General features: G+C 51.1%; 1 protein-coding gene across 1 annotated transcript; it reads left to right on the forward strand.

The window, feature by feature from the left end:
- Positions 1-6,315: 6,315 nt before the first annotated feature.
- WAS (WASP actin nucleation promoting factor) lies at positions 6,316-12,671 on the forward strand. The gene is made up of 12 exons (XM_034649469.1): positions 6,316-6,504; positions 6,828-6,968; positions 7,797-7,883; positions 7,985-8,087; positions 8,200-8,241; positions 8,323-8,376; positions 9,004-9,178; positions 10,175-10,217; positions 10,420-10,573; positions 10,771-11,039; positions 11,308-11,422; positions 12,368-12,671. Exons 1-12 carry the CDS (start codon positions 6,373-6,375, stop codon positions 12,421-12,423), a joined length of 1,371 nt encoding a protein of 456 aa, XP_034505360.1. The 5' UTR covers positions 6,316-6,372; the 3' UTR covers positions 12,424-12,671.
- Positions 12,672-15,438: the final 2,767 nt, after the last annotated feature.

The raw sequence follows: 15,438 nt of genomic DNA on the forward strand, positions 1-15,438 counted from the left end.
TGTAAACTTTGTACCCATTTGTCAGAGGAGTAAAATTAATAACTTGAGTACACTGAATCCAAAGACCATAAGACGTTCACTCTGCAATTTATGGTATTGGGAGAGCCAGACAGCCCACCTGTGCCCGTCCTACTGCGGCTTAATTTTTATTAAACTAACTTCTGAAAGTACTTCCTAGACCCCAAACTCAAAGAACGCCTTTTATTTTGTGTTAACTAGAGAATGAAGGAATGCAAGAACCCTTGGGTGCAGGCACAAAAACCCTACTGGGTTTGTTAGGAGTTTACAATTTCGCCCCGGTGGGTCATCTCACTAACCCTCGAGGGGAAGCACCACCTTCTGCCCCTTCTAACAGGTGAGCCCCTCAGACCCCCGGAGGTGGTACTCGAACCCACGATCCGATATCTCCAAAGCCTCGCTCCAGCGGCCCGGCCCCGCGGTCTGCACCCACTGCACATGCCCCGAGCGCGTGACCAATGGGAGCCCGGCGCACGAGAGCGGAGGCGGGCTATGCTCTTCGCCGAGGCCCAGGGAGAATTCGGCCACCGACCAATCAGAGCCCACGGCAGTCTCCGAGGCTGCTCTCTGCACCCCTGAGCCAATTGGGGACGCGGGTACACTGACAGCGGCTTCTAAGGAACGAGGGGGGCGGTGAGAGTGGTTAAGATGGCGGATGTGAGAGATGCTGCGCGCGCGATCCTAGCGTGAGGCCCGCCTGAGGCGGGTGGGAGTCAGGAGGACGGGACGGGAATCTTGGGACAAGCAGGGTTGCGACATTCCCCTCTCTTAGGGATCGAGGCAGCTGTCGCAATCCTCCCCCACAAACAAATGGTGTGTTGCAAGGTGGTCGTCCCCTTCCTAGTGGTAGGATCCTGGCCGGACTGTTCCATTTTGCCTTCCTCCCCACGCCCCGCTGTGGTCCGTTTCAGGCTGCGGCTTTAACCCTCCTGGGGGTTCACACGGTCAAGGGTGTGGGCTGTCCTTGGGACCCACAAACCGGAAAGCGGATACTCCTGGAGTCACACACATGGGGGATTTGGACCCTCAAGAGGTCACACACACGCGGGGGTGCGCAATTCTGGTGTCACAGACTAGGGAAGGGACACTTGGGGTCAGAAACATTGCAGTCCAGGGAGGTAGCGAGCACGTGTCTAGGGAGAGTTGGTGACTTTAAGGGGATGGGCAGTGTAGGGACTACAAGAGGACCTTTGGCTCCCCGGCTGGCCCAGGTTTAGCAGCCGCAAACCTAGAAGGGAAGGGGAGGGCTGGCTGGCAACGTTTTTCTGCTCAGGTTGGGGGAGTAGGGCAGGAAACAAGTGGTGGGTGGGACCTCCAAGGTTGCCAGGGAGGGTTCCAGGAACATGTCACGGCCCTGGAGGAGTCCGGCTGGGGCCCACGGAATGCATCTCTGAGATGGTCTTTGCAGCAAGGGAAAGTAGAGAAAGGGCAGTGGGAAGGTGGTCAGGTGTTCTGGGTCTCTGACCATCCACCAAGGGCGATGGGATCTCAAAGTGCTACGGAGGAGGGTGAGGAGAGGGTTGGGGCGCGGGTGGGGGAATGCTGGGCTGAGGGATGATAGTTCATTCATCCAAGTTACTCAGCTATTTCAGAAAAACAACAATAATGCATAATTATAACATGTCCTAATCACTTTGCGCGAATTATCTCGTTTAGCCTTCCCAACAACCTGAACTGCCATTATCTTCACTTTATGGATGAGAGAAGGGAGGCACTGAGAGGTTCCCAGACTTTAAATGGCTCCTAAGTGGGGACGCCTGCGTGGCTCAGTCGGTGAAGCGTCTGCCTTCGGCTCAGGTCATGATCCCAGGGTCCTGGGATGGAGCCCCTGGGAATAAGAACAAGAATGAGCCCGCATCCCACCCCCTGCTCAGTGGGGAGTCTGCTTTTCCCTCTCCCTCTGTCCTCCCACCCCCACTTGTATACACACACTCTCAAATAAATAAATAAATAAATAAAATCTTTAAAGAAAAACTCCAGCTCGTAAGTGGCACAGCCAGAGCCAGGCTGTACGTCTCCAGAATCTGTGGTTCTAAGCACTGAGCCATTTTTTTCTTTTTTATTAAAGTAAGCTCTCTACCCAACGTGGGGCTTGAACTCATGACTCTGTGATCAAGAGTCACATGCTCTACCAACTGAGCCAGCCGGGTGCCCCTCCACTGAGCCATTCTTATCTTTCCAGGTGTCTCTGCTTTTCTGTGCGCCCCTATCTTCATTCTACCCCTACCAGAACTAGAAATCAGCCCCTCTCCAGAGCACCCCTAAAAAAGCACCCATTTGCCCGTAGCCTCCATGAACGGTTTAGACACCTCTGTGCGAGAGGCTGGCCCCTGCACTGCCTGAGTTCCTTTCTTCCCCCTTGCCCCAGGCAGGGGGAGATGAAGATAGGGCAGTAAATCACACCACAGACAGCTGGACTGTAGGATGGTTATTCCACAAATACTGATTGAACTGCGTGCAGGGTCTTGTGCCAGGGTGGTGGGCATAGGGCAACGAACAAGACAGACAAGGGTCACGTTCTTCCTGGCCTGGGGGTATGTTTTGGGAATTCCTGGTTGGCCGACTTCGGTCGTCATGATGATGGGGGTGCTCTGGCATTGAATGGGCAGGGGCCCAGGATGCTGGGGGACAGCCCCACACCGCCAAGACTTGGAATGTACCTGAATGTCATTCCAGGATGGCCAAAGGATTGGGTCAGAGTGTTGGGAACTGCTGTTTCCTTCGGCGTGTCCCTAGGGAGCTCCGCTCAGTCAGGGGTACAGAGGACCACAGGAGGCAGGGGGGTAAGGGGAGGAGAAGGATGGGATGGCAAAGGAAATGTTGCCATCTTGGCCACAGTTTGGTCCTAGAGGACAGCAGTAGGACCCTACGTGTGCCTCCATCTCCTCCGTGGACTCAGTCATGTGGTAGGACCAAAGTGTGGAAGACACCCCCATGTCTTCGACTGTGTCTTATTTCCTACTCAGGGCTTGAGGTGTGGCAGTCAGGATCTTGTAGGCAATATCCTCTCAGAATAAAGCAAAATAGGCACAGGATATAAACAGGAAATGGTTCTCCATCTGGTGGCCCTGGGGTGGGGTCGGGGGGTGGGGGGGGGAGGGCAGAGGAGGTGGCCGAGGGACATCAGGATGGTCTGTTATTGGCTATATCCTGGGTCTTGGGGGTTTCTGGGTATTTACTGGCTTACTAAGAACTGAGCTCGAAGGAACTGCTGCTCCCAGCTGTGGTGGACTGACTCATATTCGACCTACCCTCCTGCTGAGAACCATAAAAGCTAAATTAAGGTTCTTGTTCTTGCTTTTAAATCTATTTGAAGGCCCTGGAGAGCAAATTACCTTTGAGGTCATCACGTCACCAAATACCGTCATCCAGTGCAGAAAAGCAAGAATCGATGGGGATACATAAAAGTGAAATAAGCCAGCTCCCAATTCTTTATGCAGGTCAACAAAGTAATTCAATGATCTGGATAACATGAAAAATGATGACTAAATCCTATATTCCTATATTCCTATATTCCTATATTCCAGGGTGGGGAAACTCATTCCACTAGGGACTAAAATATCAAAACTCTAGGTTTTTTAGTTAGAGAAGAATTTTAAACCTGTCTGCTACTTAGAAGAACAGGAAATATATAACTTTTTAAAAAATGATTTATTTATGGGCTCCTGGGTGGCTCAGTCGGTTAAGCATCTGCCTTCGGCCCAGGTCAGGATCTCAGGGTCCCGAGATCGAGTCCGGCACTGGGCTCCCTGCTCCACAGGAAGCCCGCTTCTCCCTCTCCTTCTGCCTGCCTCTCCCCCTGCTTGTGCTCTCTCTCTCTCTCTCTCTCTCTGTCAAATACATAAATAAATAATCTTAAAAATTTTTAAAGATTTATTTGAGAGAGAGAGAAGCAGAGGGAAAGAGAAACTTCAGCAGACCTCGAGCTGAGCATGGAGCCCCACACGTTGCTCGATCCCATGACCCTGCGATCATGACCTGAGCAGAAACCAAGAGTTCCACGCTCAACCGACTGAGCCACCGAAGCACCCCGGAAATATATGACTTTTAAATGTTAATATAAAAAGTAACTAGCAAATGTAGCAGAGGCTTTAAGGCCCCCTGGTGCAGACTTAAGGGACACAGATCTAGGGGTAGAGAAAGAAGGAAGAGAAAGGTGGAAAACAAAAGACAGAGAAGAAGCAGAAGAATTTTCTCTGCCCCCATGTGGCACTTGAGAGATGAGGAATCATTTCTCACTTATTTGGCCTCCACTCCACCATTCATGAGCTCAGTGCTCTTGGGCAAGTTAGCTTGTTTCCCTGGGCCTCGACTTCCCTATCAGTAAAATGGGGATAAGAGTAGTGTTTACCTCATGAGGTCATCTGTGAAGGTGAAACGGTTAATAAATGTAAGGCACTTAGAAAAAGCTCGGAAAACACTAAATCCAATTAGACACTAATCCCTCAGGGATTCCTTCAGTAAACATTTATTGAGTGTCTAGTTTATGCCAGATACTGGACAGAGGTTTGGTCCTCGGCAGGAGCACAATGAGCCGTATTAAAATGAATGGATGCAATGACTTTTTAAAGAACAGAGCAGGGCCTTGCCCCAAGAACAGGCTGGAAGGCGCTCCAGGCCCAGACGTACAAAATTGCCTGCGGAGCTGTGGGTGCCAGAAGCCGAGTTGTGAGGAGGGGAGGGGAGGGAGGTTGGAATTGCCATGCCAGAAGGAGCTTCAAGCCAGGTTTCCAGGCAGGACTGTGGGTCCCACCTTGAGACGTGCTGTTGCCCTTCAGGTACCGGGGATGGCAGTCGCACCCCAGACTGCTGTATGTGGCCAAGAGCTTCATGTCCCCAAACGGTACACTGAGGCCAGGGAGGCGTGAGGACTGAGCTAGCATCCACTTGGGGGAATAGTCTGGCATAATCTGGTCAAGTTGGAGATAGGCAACCCCCCCCCCGGATTCCCCTCCCAAGTGTACGTGGGCCCGTGTGGACCAGGAAATGTGTAAGGGAGCAAACACGGCAGCGTCGCTCCTCACACCAAAGGCCAGGAACCGCCTAAACATCTGTTCACAGAAGAATACAAACGAACAAATCGTACAAACAATGGAATACTGTGTAGCAGTGAAAAGGGACAGCCACTGTCACAGGCCGATACAGATTTTGCCAGAGAGAAGGCACGGAGCACAGTGATGGAAAGTGTGCGCTCTGGACCCAGCCGGCCTGGCGTGCAATCCGGGCCCTGCCACTTGCGGGCTAGGAGCTACTGGGGAAATCAGCGTGCCTCCATTCCCTCACTTCCCACTATCAAATGGACCCCGTAAGAGTGTATGTCCCATAGGCTGTTAGGAGGATTTAAATGGGTCAATATTTACAGAGGTCAGAACGCTGTCTGGCACACACATTCAGTGCTTACATCAATGTTGGAAAAATGTTGGATGCTGTGTAGGGAAAAAAGGCAAGACTGAAGAATTCAGACTTTTATTTTTTTTAAAGATTTTATTTATTTATTTGCCACAAAGAGAGAGAGAGCACGAGCACAATCAGGGAGTGGGGGGAGAGGGAGAAGCAGGCTCCCTGCTGAGCAAGGAGCCTGACCCAGGGCTAAATCCCAGGACCCTGGGATTATGACCTGAGCCAAAGGCAGACGTTTAACTGACTGAGCCACCCAGGCGCCCCAAGAATCCAGACTTTTAAAGGTTCAAAAGCAAAGGGGATTAAACAAGACATTGCCTAGGCATTTGTATACGCTGTGAAGGGATGAAAAGCAGACAGTGATTTGGGAACTGCGGGGAGGGAGGGGTAAGGGATGGGGAAGTGAGCTGGGTGCCCGTGCGTTGTTGGGGGGTCTCAGGAGAGGGCTGGGATCCCAGACACTCACAATGTCATTAGAGGAAAAGTTTTAGCACAGTAACCCTTCTGCATGAGGGGCCTTGGGCCTTAGGCCCAGACCAGCTGGATGCTTTGGGGACAAAGGAGGCCACCCAGCCCCAGGACTGTTCCCCACCATAGCGTCCTCCAGCAGAAGTACAGCAGTGGCCTAGCTCTTGCTCCCAGCCAATGAGAGAGAGGAGGGTCTGAGCCAGTCAGAGGGAGATGGGCCTCAGGGAGTAAGAAAGAAGGAGGAAGACATGAGCTGGTCCAAAAGATGGATCTTAACTAGTCAAATGGAGGAGGGCCCCATTCTGAGGGAGGAGGGTCCAAGCCTGTCTTAGGGAGGGAGGAGGAGGCTGGGCCCACCCAGGGGCCCCTGAAGGACTTGTTTCCCTTGTGGTTTTTTGTACTTCCTGTTCCCCTGCGCACTGCGGAAGTTCCTCTTCTTACCCTGCACCCAGAGCCTGGCCGGAGAGGACAAGGGCAGGAGGCACCATGAGTGGGGGCCCTGTGGGAGGCAGGTCTGGGGGTCGCGGAGGACCAGGGGTTCAGCAGAACATACCCTCCACACTCCTCCAGGACCATGAGAACCAGCGACTCTTCGAGATGCTGGGTCGGAAATGCTGGGTGAGCTGGGGATCTCCTGGCCCTTCCTGTCTCCCTCCCTTTCCTCCTCTTCCTCTCCTCATCTTCTGCCTCCTCATCTTCCCCATCCTTCTCCTTTCCTCCCTTTTCTACCCCTCTGCCCCTCTTCCCTCCCTTCTCCATCATCTCCTCTCCTAAAACCCAACTTACCCCCATTCACTGATCTCAGGAAGATCTTGATTGCGATGTCTATCTACTTTCCCTCTGGCTGCGGCTCTTGCTTTGGAGCCAGGACAGCCACGGCCAAGGAAGAACTAGACCCTCTGGCTGACCGGATTCCCCTGAGCCCTGCTCTCCCCTCCCAGACATTGGCCACCGCTGTTGTTCAGCTGTACCTGGCACTGCCTCCTGGAGCTGAGCACTGGACCAAGGAGCATTGTGGGGCTGTGTGCTTCGTGAAGGATAACCCCCAGAAGTCCTACTTCATCCGTCTTTACGGCCTTCAGGTGACCCCCATCCCCCCGCTGGACGTGCAAACCAGTTTTCAACCGCAAACCCAGATCTGCGTCCAAAGCCCCACGGCCTCAGACAGATCAGTGAACCCCTGAGCCCCAGAACCAAAGACTTCATCCAGACGTCAAACTCTGGTTTGACTTTCTTTGTCTTTGATGACGGACCCCAGAACCCCTATGTCAAGATCTATAACCCCCAGCTATTAGTGTAGCTCCTAAATCTAATCTGTTTCGTGACCCCCCCAAAAAAAGAGCACTGTATTTTTACCTGAACCTCAAATCTGTTCTAAACTCAACCTTTTGGGTCCCAGAAATCCCCCATCAAAACTCCTGGACCCTAGCTCCAAGCCATAGCTCTGCCTCACAAACGTCAAATTGCATATACCTAGACTGAATCCCCCATCCCCAAAACTTTCAAGTCTGTGTGTCTGAGCCTCAAATCTCAACCCCAACTCCCAGTACTAGAGCCCTACCTGCCCAAATGAAGGCTCCCATAAAGGAAGGGTGTAAGATGGAGTCTATGAATGGGCTCACTTTCCTAGGACTGGAGTCCTAAATCCTCATATTCAAGCCCCCAAGTCCCACATCTAGGGCCTTGAACCCCAAATCCAAATCTCTGACTGCAATGTCTAACTCCCATACTGTACCCCTACCCTCCACACCCGACATCTAGACCCCCAACTCTCTGACTATAAGCTGGAAGTCTCTGATCAGACCCTGGGGCGCCAAATTAGGACACCCTTTTTCTTGCCCAGATAACAGAGGCCTGCCACCCAGGACATGCCTCCGTGCTAATGTGCTCCCCCTCCCCCACCTCTCCAGACTGGTCGGCTGCTCTGGGAACAGGAATTGTACTCACAGTTGGTCTACTCCACTCCCACCCCCTTCTTCCACACCTTTGCTGGAGATGTGAGTGACCCCTCAACCCCTCGGCCTCAGGTGGGGTGTGGGGAGGAGATGGGAAAGGTGCGGGGGGGCCTGCAAGGCTATTGAGCCCAAGATGTATGCAGGCCTGCCAAGCAGGGCTGAACTTTGCAGACGAGGGCGAGGCCCAGGCCTTCCGGGCCCTGGTGCAGGAGAAGATCCAAAAAAGGAATCAGAGGCAAAGTGGAGGTGAGGAGGCCTTCGGGGAGGAAAGGAGGTTGGGCAGAAGTGTGTGCGAGAGTAGGGAGCTAGAGAAGCCCCTCTTATGGTTCTGGTTCCCAGTCCACCTGTCTCTTCACAGATAGACGCCAGCTACCCGCACCACCAGCACCAGCCAATGAAGGTGAGTCCTCAAGTTCAAGGAGGGTAATAAGGGAACCTGAGTCAGGGTTGTAATAGCTCTCTACCCATTCCATCTTTCCAGAGAGAAGAGGAGGGCTCCCACCCTTGCCCCCACATCCAGGTGGAGACCAAGGAGGTGAGTGCTGATTCTTCCCTGCATCTCTGGGTGGACAGGCAGGTGAGGGAGTAGATGGATAGATGGGTGGGGAGTGGGTGGATGGATGAGTAGTTGGGGGAGTGCAGAGATAAGTGGGCAAATGAGTGGGTGGATAGATGGTTGAGTGGAGGATGAATTGATGGGAAGGTGAAAACATAGATGTATAGATGTGTAGGTGAATGAGTATGTGGATATATGGATGAATGGATTGATGGATGATTGACTCAACTAACGAATGAGTGAATGCATTGAACAATGAATAAATGAATAAGTGACATAACATTTCAATTGGTGAAGAAATCAATGATTGACTGAATAAATGAATAATTTAACAAATTAATTGGTCAATGAGCTGTGAATGGATGAATCAATACTTAAGTGATAAATGTGAGTGAATGAATAATAAATGAGTTGGTGAAGGTAAGAATGGTTTGTGGAACCCACCCATCCACTTCTCCATAAACCCTATTTGGACCCCTCACCCACTCCCTTCATGACCATCAAACACACACACAGATTCCCCCAACACTGGCCCTGTCTCTTGCCCCTGTGCTTTGGTTGGTAGGTAAGTAGGTCAATGGCTCAATCACCCTGTTCTCCCCACAGGCCTGGCATCTGGCCAACTGTCCCTGGGGCTAGTAACAGTGGACATCCAGAACCCGGACATCACGAGTTCACGATACCGTGGGCTCCCAGTGCCTGGGCCTGGCCCAGCTGAGAAGAAACGCTCAGGGAAGAAGAAGATCAGCAAGGCTGATATTGGTGCACCAAGTGGATTCAAGTGAGAAACCTCTCCCCACTAGTCCCACAGATCCCTGTTGTGGGGGACAGATGAAAAGATGGATAGGAAGAGAGCTGGGTGGATGGAAGGATGGGCAGATGGATGGGTGGGTGGGTAGGTAGATGAGTGGATAGGTGGGTGGGTGCAAGGCCAAGACTAGCAAAAAGCAAACGAGGCACCAAGGTTGCAAAATTTACAGAGGCAGTTACTCTGAGGGTCATGAAACTGCAATTCATGACTCGGAGAGTGAGGGCCTCCTTAAATTTTGCACCCTAGGCACCTCACTTGCTTCACCTTGGTCCCACCCTGGGTGGGCTGGTGGGTGAGTGGATGGGTGGGTGGGTAGATAAATGGTTGGTTGGATGAATGAATGAATGAATGAACCAATGAATGAATGGGTTGGTTGGATGGATGGGTAGATAGGTAAATGGGAAGTAGGAGGGTAGACGGATGGGTGAGTGGATGAGTGTGTGGACAGACGGATGGATATCTGGTTGGTTCACAGAGAAGGTGGATGGGGATGGATAGGTGGCCAGATGCATGGATGAACGGACAGTTCAGTAGATAAATAGAAGTGTGTGGTTGAATAGGCAGCAAAAGAGTGGATGGATTGAAAGGCGGGCACATGGGTAGATGGACAAGTGTGTGTGAAGACAGGTTGGCAGACCAATGGGTAAACATGTATGTGGGCAGATGAGTAGAAAGACAAATACACGATAGATCGGGGGTCTGACAGGTGAATGCAAATGGCTAGGTGGACAAATGGATGGGTGGACGGTTGGTAGAAAAAGGGATAGATGGGCGCTACAAACCATGGACCCCTTCTAATTCCCTAACTACTGCTCTCATTCAGTCACTCATTCATTCACTTAGGACTCATCCATTAATTCTGGCCCCTCAGAGTCCCTCTGGGCAGGGGAGGGCAAGAGGGCTTCACTAGGAAGGGAGGGAAGGAAGGTCAGTGGGGCCTCACTGGGAACTCCTCACCTCCCCCAGACATGTCAGCCACGTGGGGTGGGACCCCCAGAATGGATTTGACGTGAGTAATTCTGAAGACCCCTTGACCCACTTAACTACCCACCTACCCTTCCGTAGTCCCCTGGCTCAGACCTACCCCCAGACCCCACCCTATCTACACTTCTCTCAGATACCCATTTGGGGCAGACCCAATGCTAACCCGTACCCCTCCCCTATCCGCCTTATTCCCCCACCCCTGCCCTGGCCTTTTTCCTCCTGGGCAGGTAAATAACCTGGACCCGGACCTGCGGAGTCTGTTCTCCAGGGCAGGAATCAGTGAGGCCCAGCTCACGGATGCCGAGACCTCCAAACTTATCTACGATTTCATTGAGGACCAGGGTGGCCTGGAGGCTGTGCGGCAGGAGATGAGGCGCCAGGGTGAGCGCCCCCCTTCTTCTCCAGCCCTAGTAGCTGGTTCCTAAGAGATACACTGCAAACAGTCACTCAGTCGTCATGGAAACCCTCATACTGCTTGAATCAAGAGGTGGTCATTTGGGGCGCCCATGTTACAATGAGCAAAATGGAGACTCTGAGGAGAACTGTAACAATAGCTCTGTGTTATTTTCCTCCCTCAGAGCCGCTTCCACCGCCCCCACCACCATCCAGAGGAGGAAACCAGGCCCCCCGGCCCCCTACTATGGGGAGCAGTAAGGGTCGTTCTGGTCCACTGCCCCCTGTACCTTTGGGAGGTGCTCCACCCCCACCCACTCCCCGGGGGCCCCCACCCCCAGGCCGAGGGGGCCCTCCCCCACCTCCTGCTCTGGGGCCCACGGGGGCCCTGGCTCCTGGTGGAGGTCGGGGGGCACTTTTGGATCAAATCCGGCAGGGAATTCAGCTGAACAAGGTGAAGAACGGCGAGATGGAGGACTGGGGGGCTCTGGGACTCGGGGGTGCTGGGCAAGTCAGGATATGGTGGGGGGCAGGGCTGAAACTGACGGAGGTCCCAGGCTTTTGGGTTTCAGTGACAGGGCTGGGAGGCCGGTGGGGAGAGGTAGGCTGGGAATCCCGAAGGGGACTGGAGCGGATGGGAGGGGAAATAAAGAGGAGGGGGCAGGAAGGAGTGCTCCTATCACAGGCCTTGAACCCTTTGTGCTGCACCCTGCTTGCTGCAGACGCCCGGGGCCCCAGAGAGCTCAGCCTTGCAGCCTCCGCCTCAGAGCTCAGAAGGGCTGGTGGGAGCCCTGATGCATGTGATGCAGAAGAGAAGCAAAGCCATCCACTCCTCAGGTGAGAGCCCGCCCTTTGCCAGTGTGGCGAGCCCGGTTCCCAGGCCAGGGTGGGCCTAAAAACAAGCACACCGGTTACCATCAATAGCAACAGTCACCCCATCATGACTCTCGTATCAGTCTCCTCTTAGTGTTAACACTGTCATCCTGGAACAGTAATATAATTCCCTCTATCTTTGACAATAACATTAACATTAGTGCCACGGTATGTCCACAATAGTAATCGTAATCCCATATGCTCCGGAGTGCTAATATTAGCCCATGGGTGATGATATTCTAGAGAACCCCACCTTGGACAATAATAACTTGAACTCCGTGTGTCAATAGAGGAACACAAGCTCATAATGTGATAATAATATCATAATCAACCCAGTGTTTCTGTAATAATGTTAACAGTGAATCCCCTGATGTGGCAATGATATTGCCGTTATATGACAATTAGATGAGGGTAACCTGAACCTCAACCTACCACTGACAGTATTAACGTTAATCCCACGGTATGTCCATAAGATGAGTATGAATCCATTACACGACAATATTTGAACAAACCTCTTCTGACAGTGAGATCATCAATTACCCATTATGGGTCAATAATATTAACATTAGCATGCTATGAAACAGTAATATTGTAATATATTCCGCCTTTGCTAGTAATACTTAAATTCACCCCATTAGGTAACAAACCTAACATTAACCCTTGTGTGACGGTAATATCCCAACTAACCACATTTTTGACGATGATACTAACTTCCATTCCAACTCCAACGCACACCCTAACTCTCCCTCCTCTGAAGGGCCCCTTCCTCATCCAACTGCACGGGCCCCCAGGAGAGCTCAGCCCCCCAGAACCCTGAGTCTTGACCTCTCAGACCCCAGGAACTCCACCCAACCCACGGCCTTTGAACCCATCTGCCCATCTTAAGTCCCACTTTCTCTCTCCCTCCAGACGAAGGGGAGGACCAGGCCGGCGACGAGGATGAGGACGATGAGTGGGACGACTGAGTCACCCTCCCCACCAATTCTGAGCCTCCTCCCCTGGCAGCTGCTGCTTGCTGCCCTCCACTCCTGGCCTCCGGGCCCCTCAGGCCCTGTTTCTTCCCCGCCGACCCTTCCAATGCAGTTATTTCAGACTGGTCCCCAACATTCAGCCTAGCAGTAGCCAGGGCCCCATTTTATACAGAATTTCTCGGTTCTCCTCACACAAGGATTTTGAAACCAAAATAAAATAACTGTCTTTTTGTTTCTCTAAATCTCAGTTGGTTTATATTCCAAATGTGGACATTTGGGGTCCTTTATCCCCAAAGTCTCTTTTATTCATCTATCCTATTTCATTTATTTATTTATTCACTCATTTATGCCCTCATTTATTTCTTTGTTTCCTTCTGCCCTTCTTTCTTTTCACGAACATTTGTTGCCGGGCTCTACTTTAGGGGCTGGAGCTAAAGTGGTGGGAAGAAAACCTAGTGAGGTCAACATTCTAGTGGAGGAGACAGATACGAAACCAGGAATCAAATAGAAACGAAAGATAGTTACAGACTGTGACAAGTGCTGTGATATGCTGAGGGGGAACGGCCTTCAGATGGAACATTCAGGGAAAGCCACCAGGAGGATGTGACAGTAGTGCAGAACCTAAGGAGAGAGGTGTCAACCTGTAAATCTTTGGGGGGAGGGCATTCCAGGCAGAGGGAACCGCCTGTGCAAAGGCCCCGAGGAGAGGAAAAGCTTGGTGTGAGGCTGAGCATGGTGAACGAGCAGGAGTGATTTATTCACTTACTTATTTAAGAAAAAAAAAAACAACAACATTCATTCAACACAATATTAGATCAAGAGAAACTCAATGGTCAGGCTTACTCACTCTCCACGCACACAACTCACACACCAGGTTCCTGATGGGCAGGACTCCTCTCAGTTTTAAAATCTGGTTCTACCCAGTTCTCAGCATAAACCAAGTCCTGGCCAGTGGCAATGGCAGAGACAAAAAGACTGAGATAGATCTGCTCTAGAACCTGGGCAAGATACCCCACCTCTGAGCCTCAGTTTCTTCATCTATGCAACGGCGGTAACAATATGTAACTGATTTCCAACTGAGACCCGTTGGGTCCCCCCTCCTCTTCTAAGAATTAGTCACCAGAAAGAAAAAGGAGTAACTCAAAACTGTCCCTGGTGTTTAAAGCTATTTCCAAGGGAGTGATTAGAAGCTCTTGCACATCAGAGATTTAGCAGACGTGTCTACTCCTTCCCATTTCTGCAGTCTGGTGGATTCAAGACCTCAGGTAGGAGGGGAGTGGGGAGAGAGAGAGCAGTGAGGAGGATCCAGAGAGGACGGGCTTCATCCATCTGCAAGACCAGTGGAAGAATTTCGAACCATCCGAGGTGCGGTCTGGGGGTCAGGGGAGGGAGCAAAGGAGAGCCAGGGCCAGGGTGGAGGTGTGGGAGATGGGAGCTGACTTTGCTCCTTAAGAATTCCCCTACAGCCAGAGAAACTGAAAAACTATCACTCGCCTGCCTCCCCACTCCCTGCTAGGAAACCCCAGAAATCTGGTGTGCTGGGACCCCCTCAGTAGGCTTTGTCCTGGAGAAGACCTTATATCGCACAACCTCTGAAGCCCCAGGAGCGCTGCTTACAGCAGGCCTGGGCTTGGCAGAAAAGTATTGACCGTGGACAAGTGGCTTGACCTTTCTGGGCTCAGTTTTCTCGATCTTAAAACCGAGACTAAAAATCCATACTCCACAGGGTTGCGGAGAGAATTCAAGTGTCTGCAAAGTGCCTGGGAGGCATCTACAAACATTAGATGCTGCTGCTGCTGTTCTTCCTACTACCGGTTGATCCTGAGTCACCACTGATCATAAAATGCACCATTATTGTATGTATCACCAAGAAAGACAAAAAAGTACTGCGAATTAAATTATGACTCACCAGTGTTTGGGAGATGCAACCGGATTTCAGGATGTTACAGAATTAAGTGTTCTTGGAATCTGGCTAGGATGTTCCTTTAACCTGCGTTCTGGTTCCACGTGTGTTTTGCTTGTGAGAACTCGTGACACTGATCACCCACGGTCTGTGCCCTCTTTCTGTGTGTGTGGTACACTCGAATACGAGGTTTACATTAAAAACAGGTCAAACCTGTACAGCATGCAATGGATAAGACCTTATATTGGCTCAAGCACTAGGCAAGGCAATATATACCTGGCACTAAATTAATGCTGAATGAACAGACAAGTGGCTGGGAGTGGGACACAGGAATTATAGGGTGGCCTCTTACTTTTGAGGTCTCCAGGACAGATGCTAGTCTGGAAAGATTCATTTCTGGACGAGTGGGAGATACCCACCCCATGTCACTCATCCGAAGTTTTACAGATGAAGAAACTGTCTAAGGTCACATAATTTAGTACATGGTGGAGCTGGGATTTATACCCAGGTAGCTAGGCTCCAAGATCCAAGCCTTTTTACCCACTACATTATATATACTGTTATATATACTGTTTGGGGAAGACCAAGGTATAAAAATTAATAAAGGGAAGCCTTACTAAAATGGACTCGGGATGCTAGAAGGGGAGGCTGGTAGAGGAAACTTACTGCTCCATGTCCATTATAGCAAAAAGTATCAATGACAGACCCAACAAAAGTATCCAACAGGAAAGAATGTCAGTTACAGGCCCCCAACAGGGAAAGATAACACATTGTATCTCCTAGAAGAAACTGACTACGCCTGCAACTGAGCCACTGCAAAACCATCATCACTATGAACTCTTGCTTTTCTCCAGTAGACTTTTGTTCCAAACAACCCCTCCCAACTTCCTCCTCCATAACATAATGTTCCTCTCCTTTGTTTATTGCACTTGCATATGGTTTTGTCATAGCTTGCTTGTCCTGCATTGCAACTCTCAGCTATTCCTGAATAAAGCTATCTTTTTCCGGTAAAATAACTGGCAGTTTTCTCTTTAAGGTTGACAAAGGGATGTTTGCCCAACACCCACAGACCCCTACATAAGCCCCTCCAGCTTCAGTCATGCCTT

Source organism: Ailuropoda melanoleuca, chromosome X, assembly GCF_002007445.2.
Source record: "Ailuropoda melanoleuca isolate Jingjing chromosome X, ASM200744v2, whole genome shotgun sequence".
Taxonomy (NCBI): domain Eukaryota; kingdom Metazoa; phylum Chordata; class Mammalia; order Carnivora; family Ursidae; genus Ailuropoda; species Ailuropoda melanoleuca.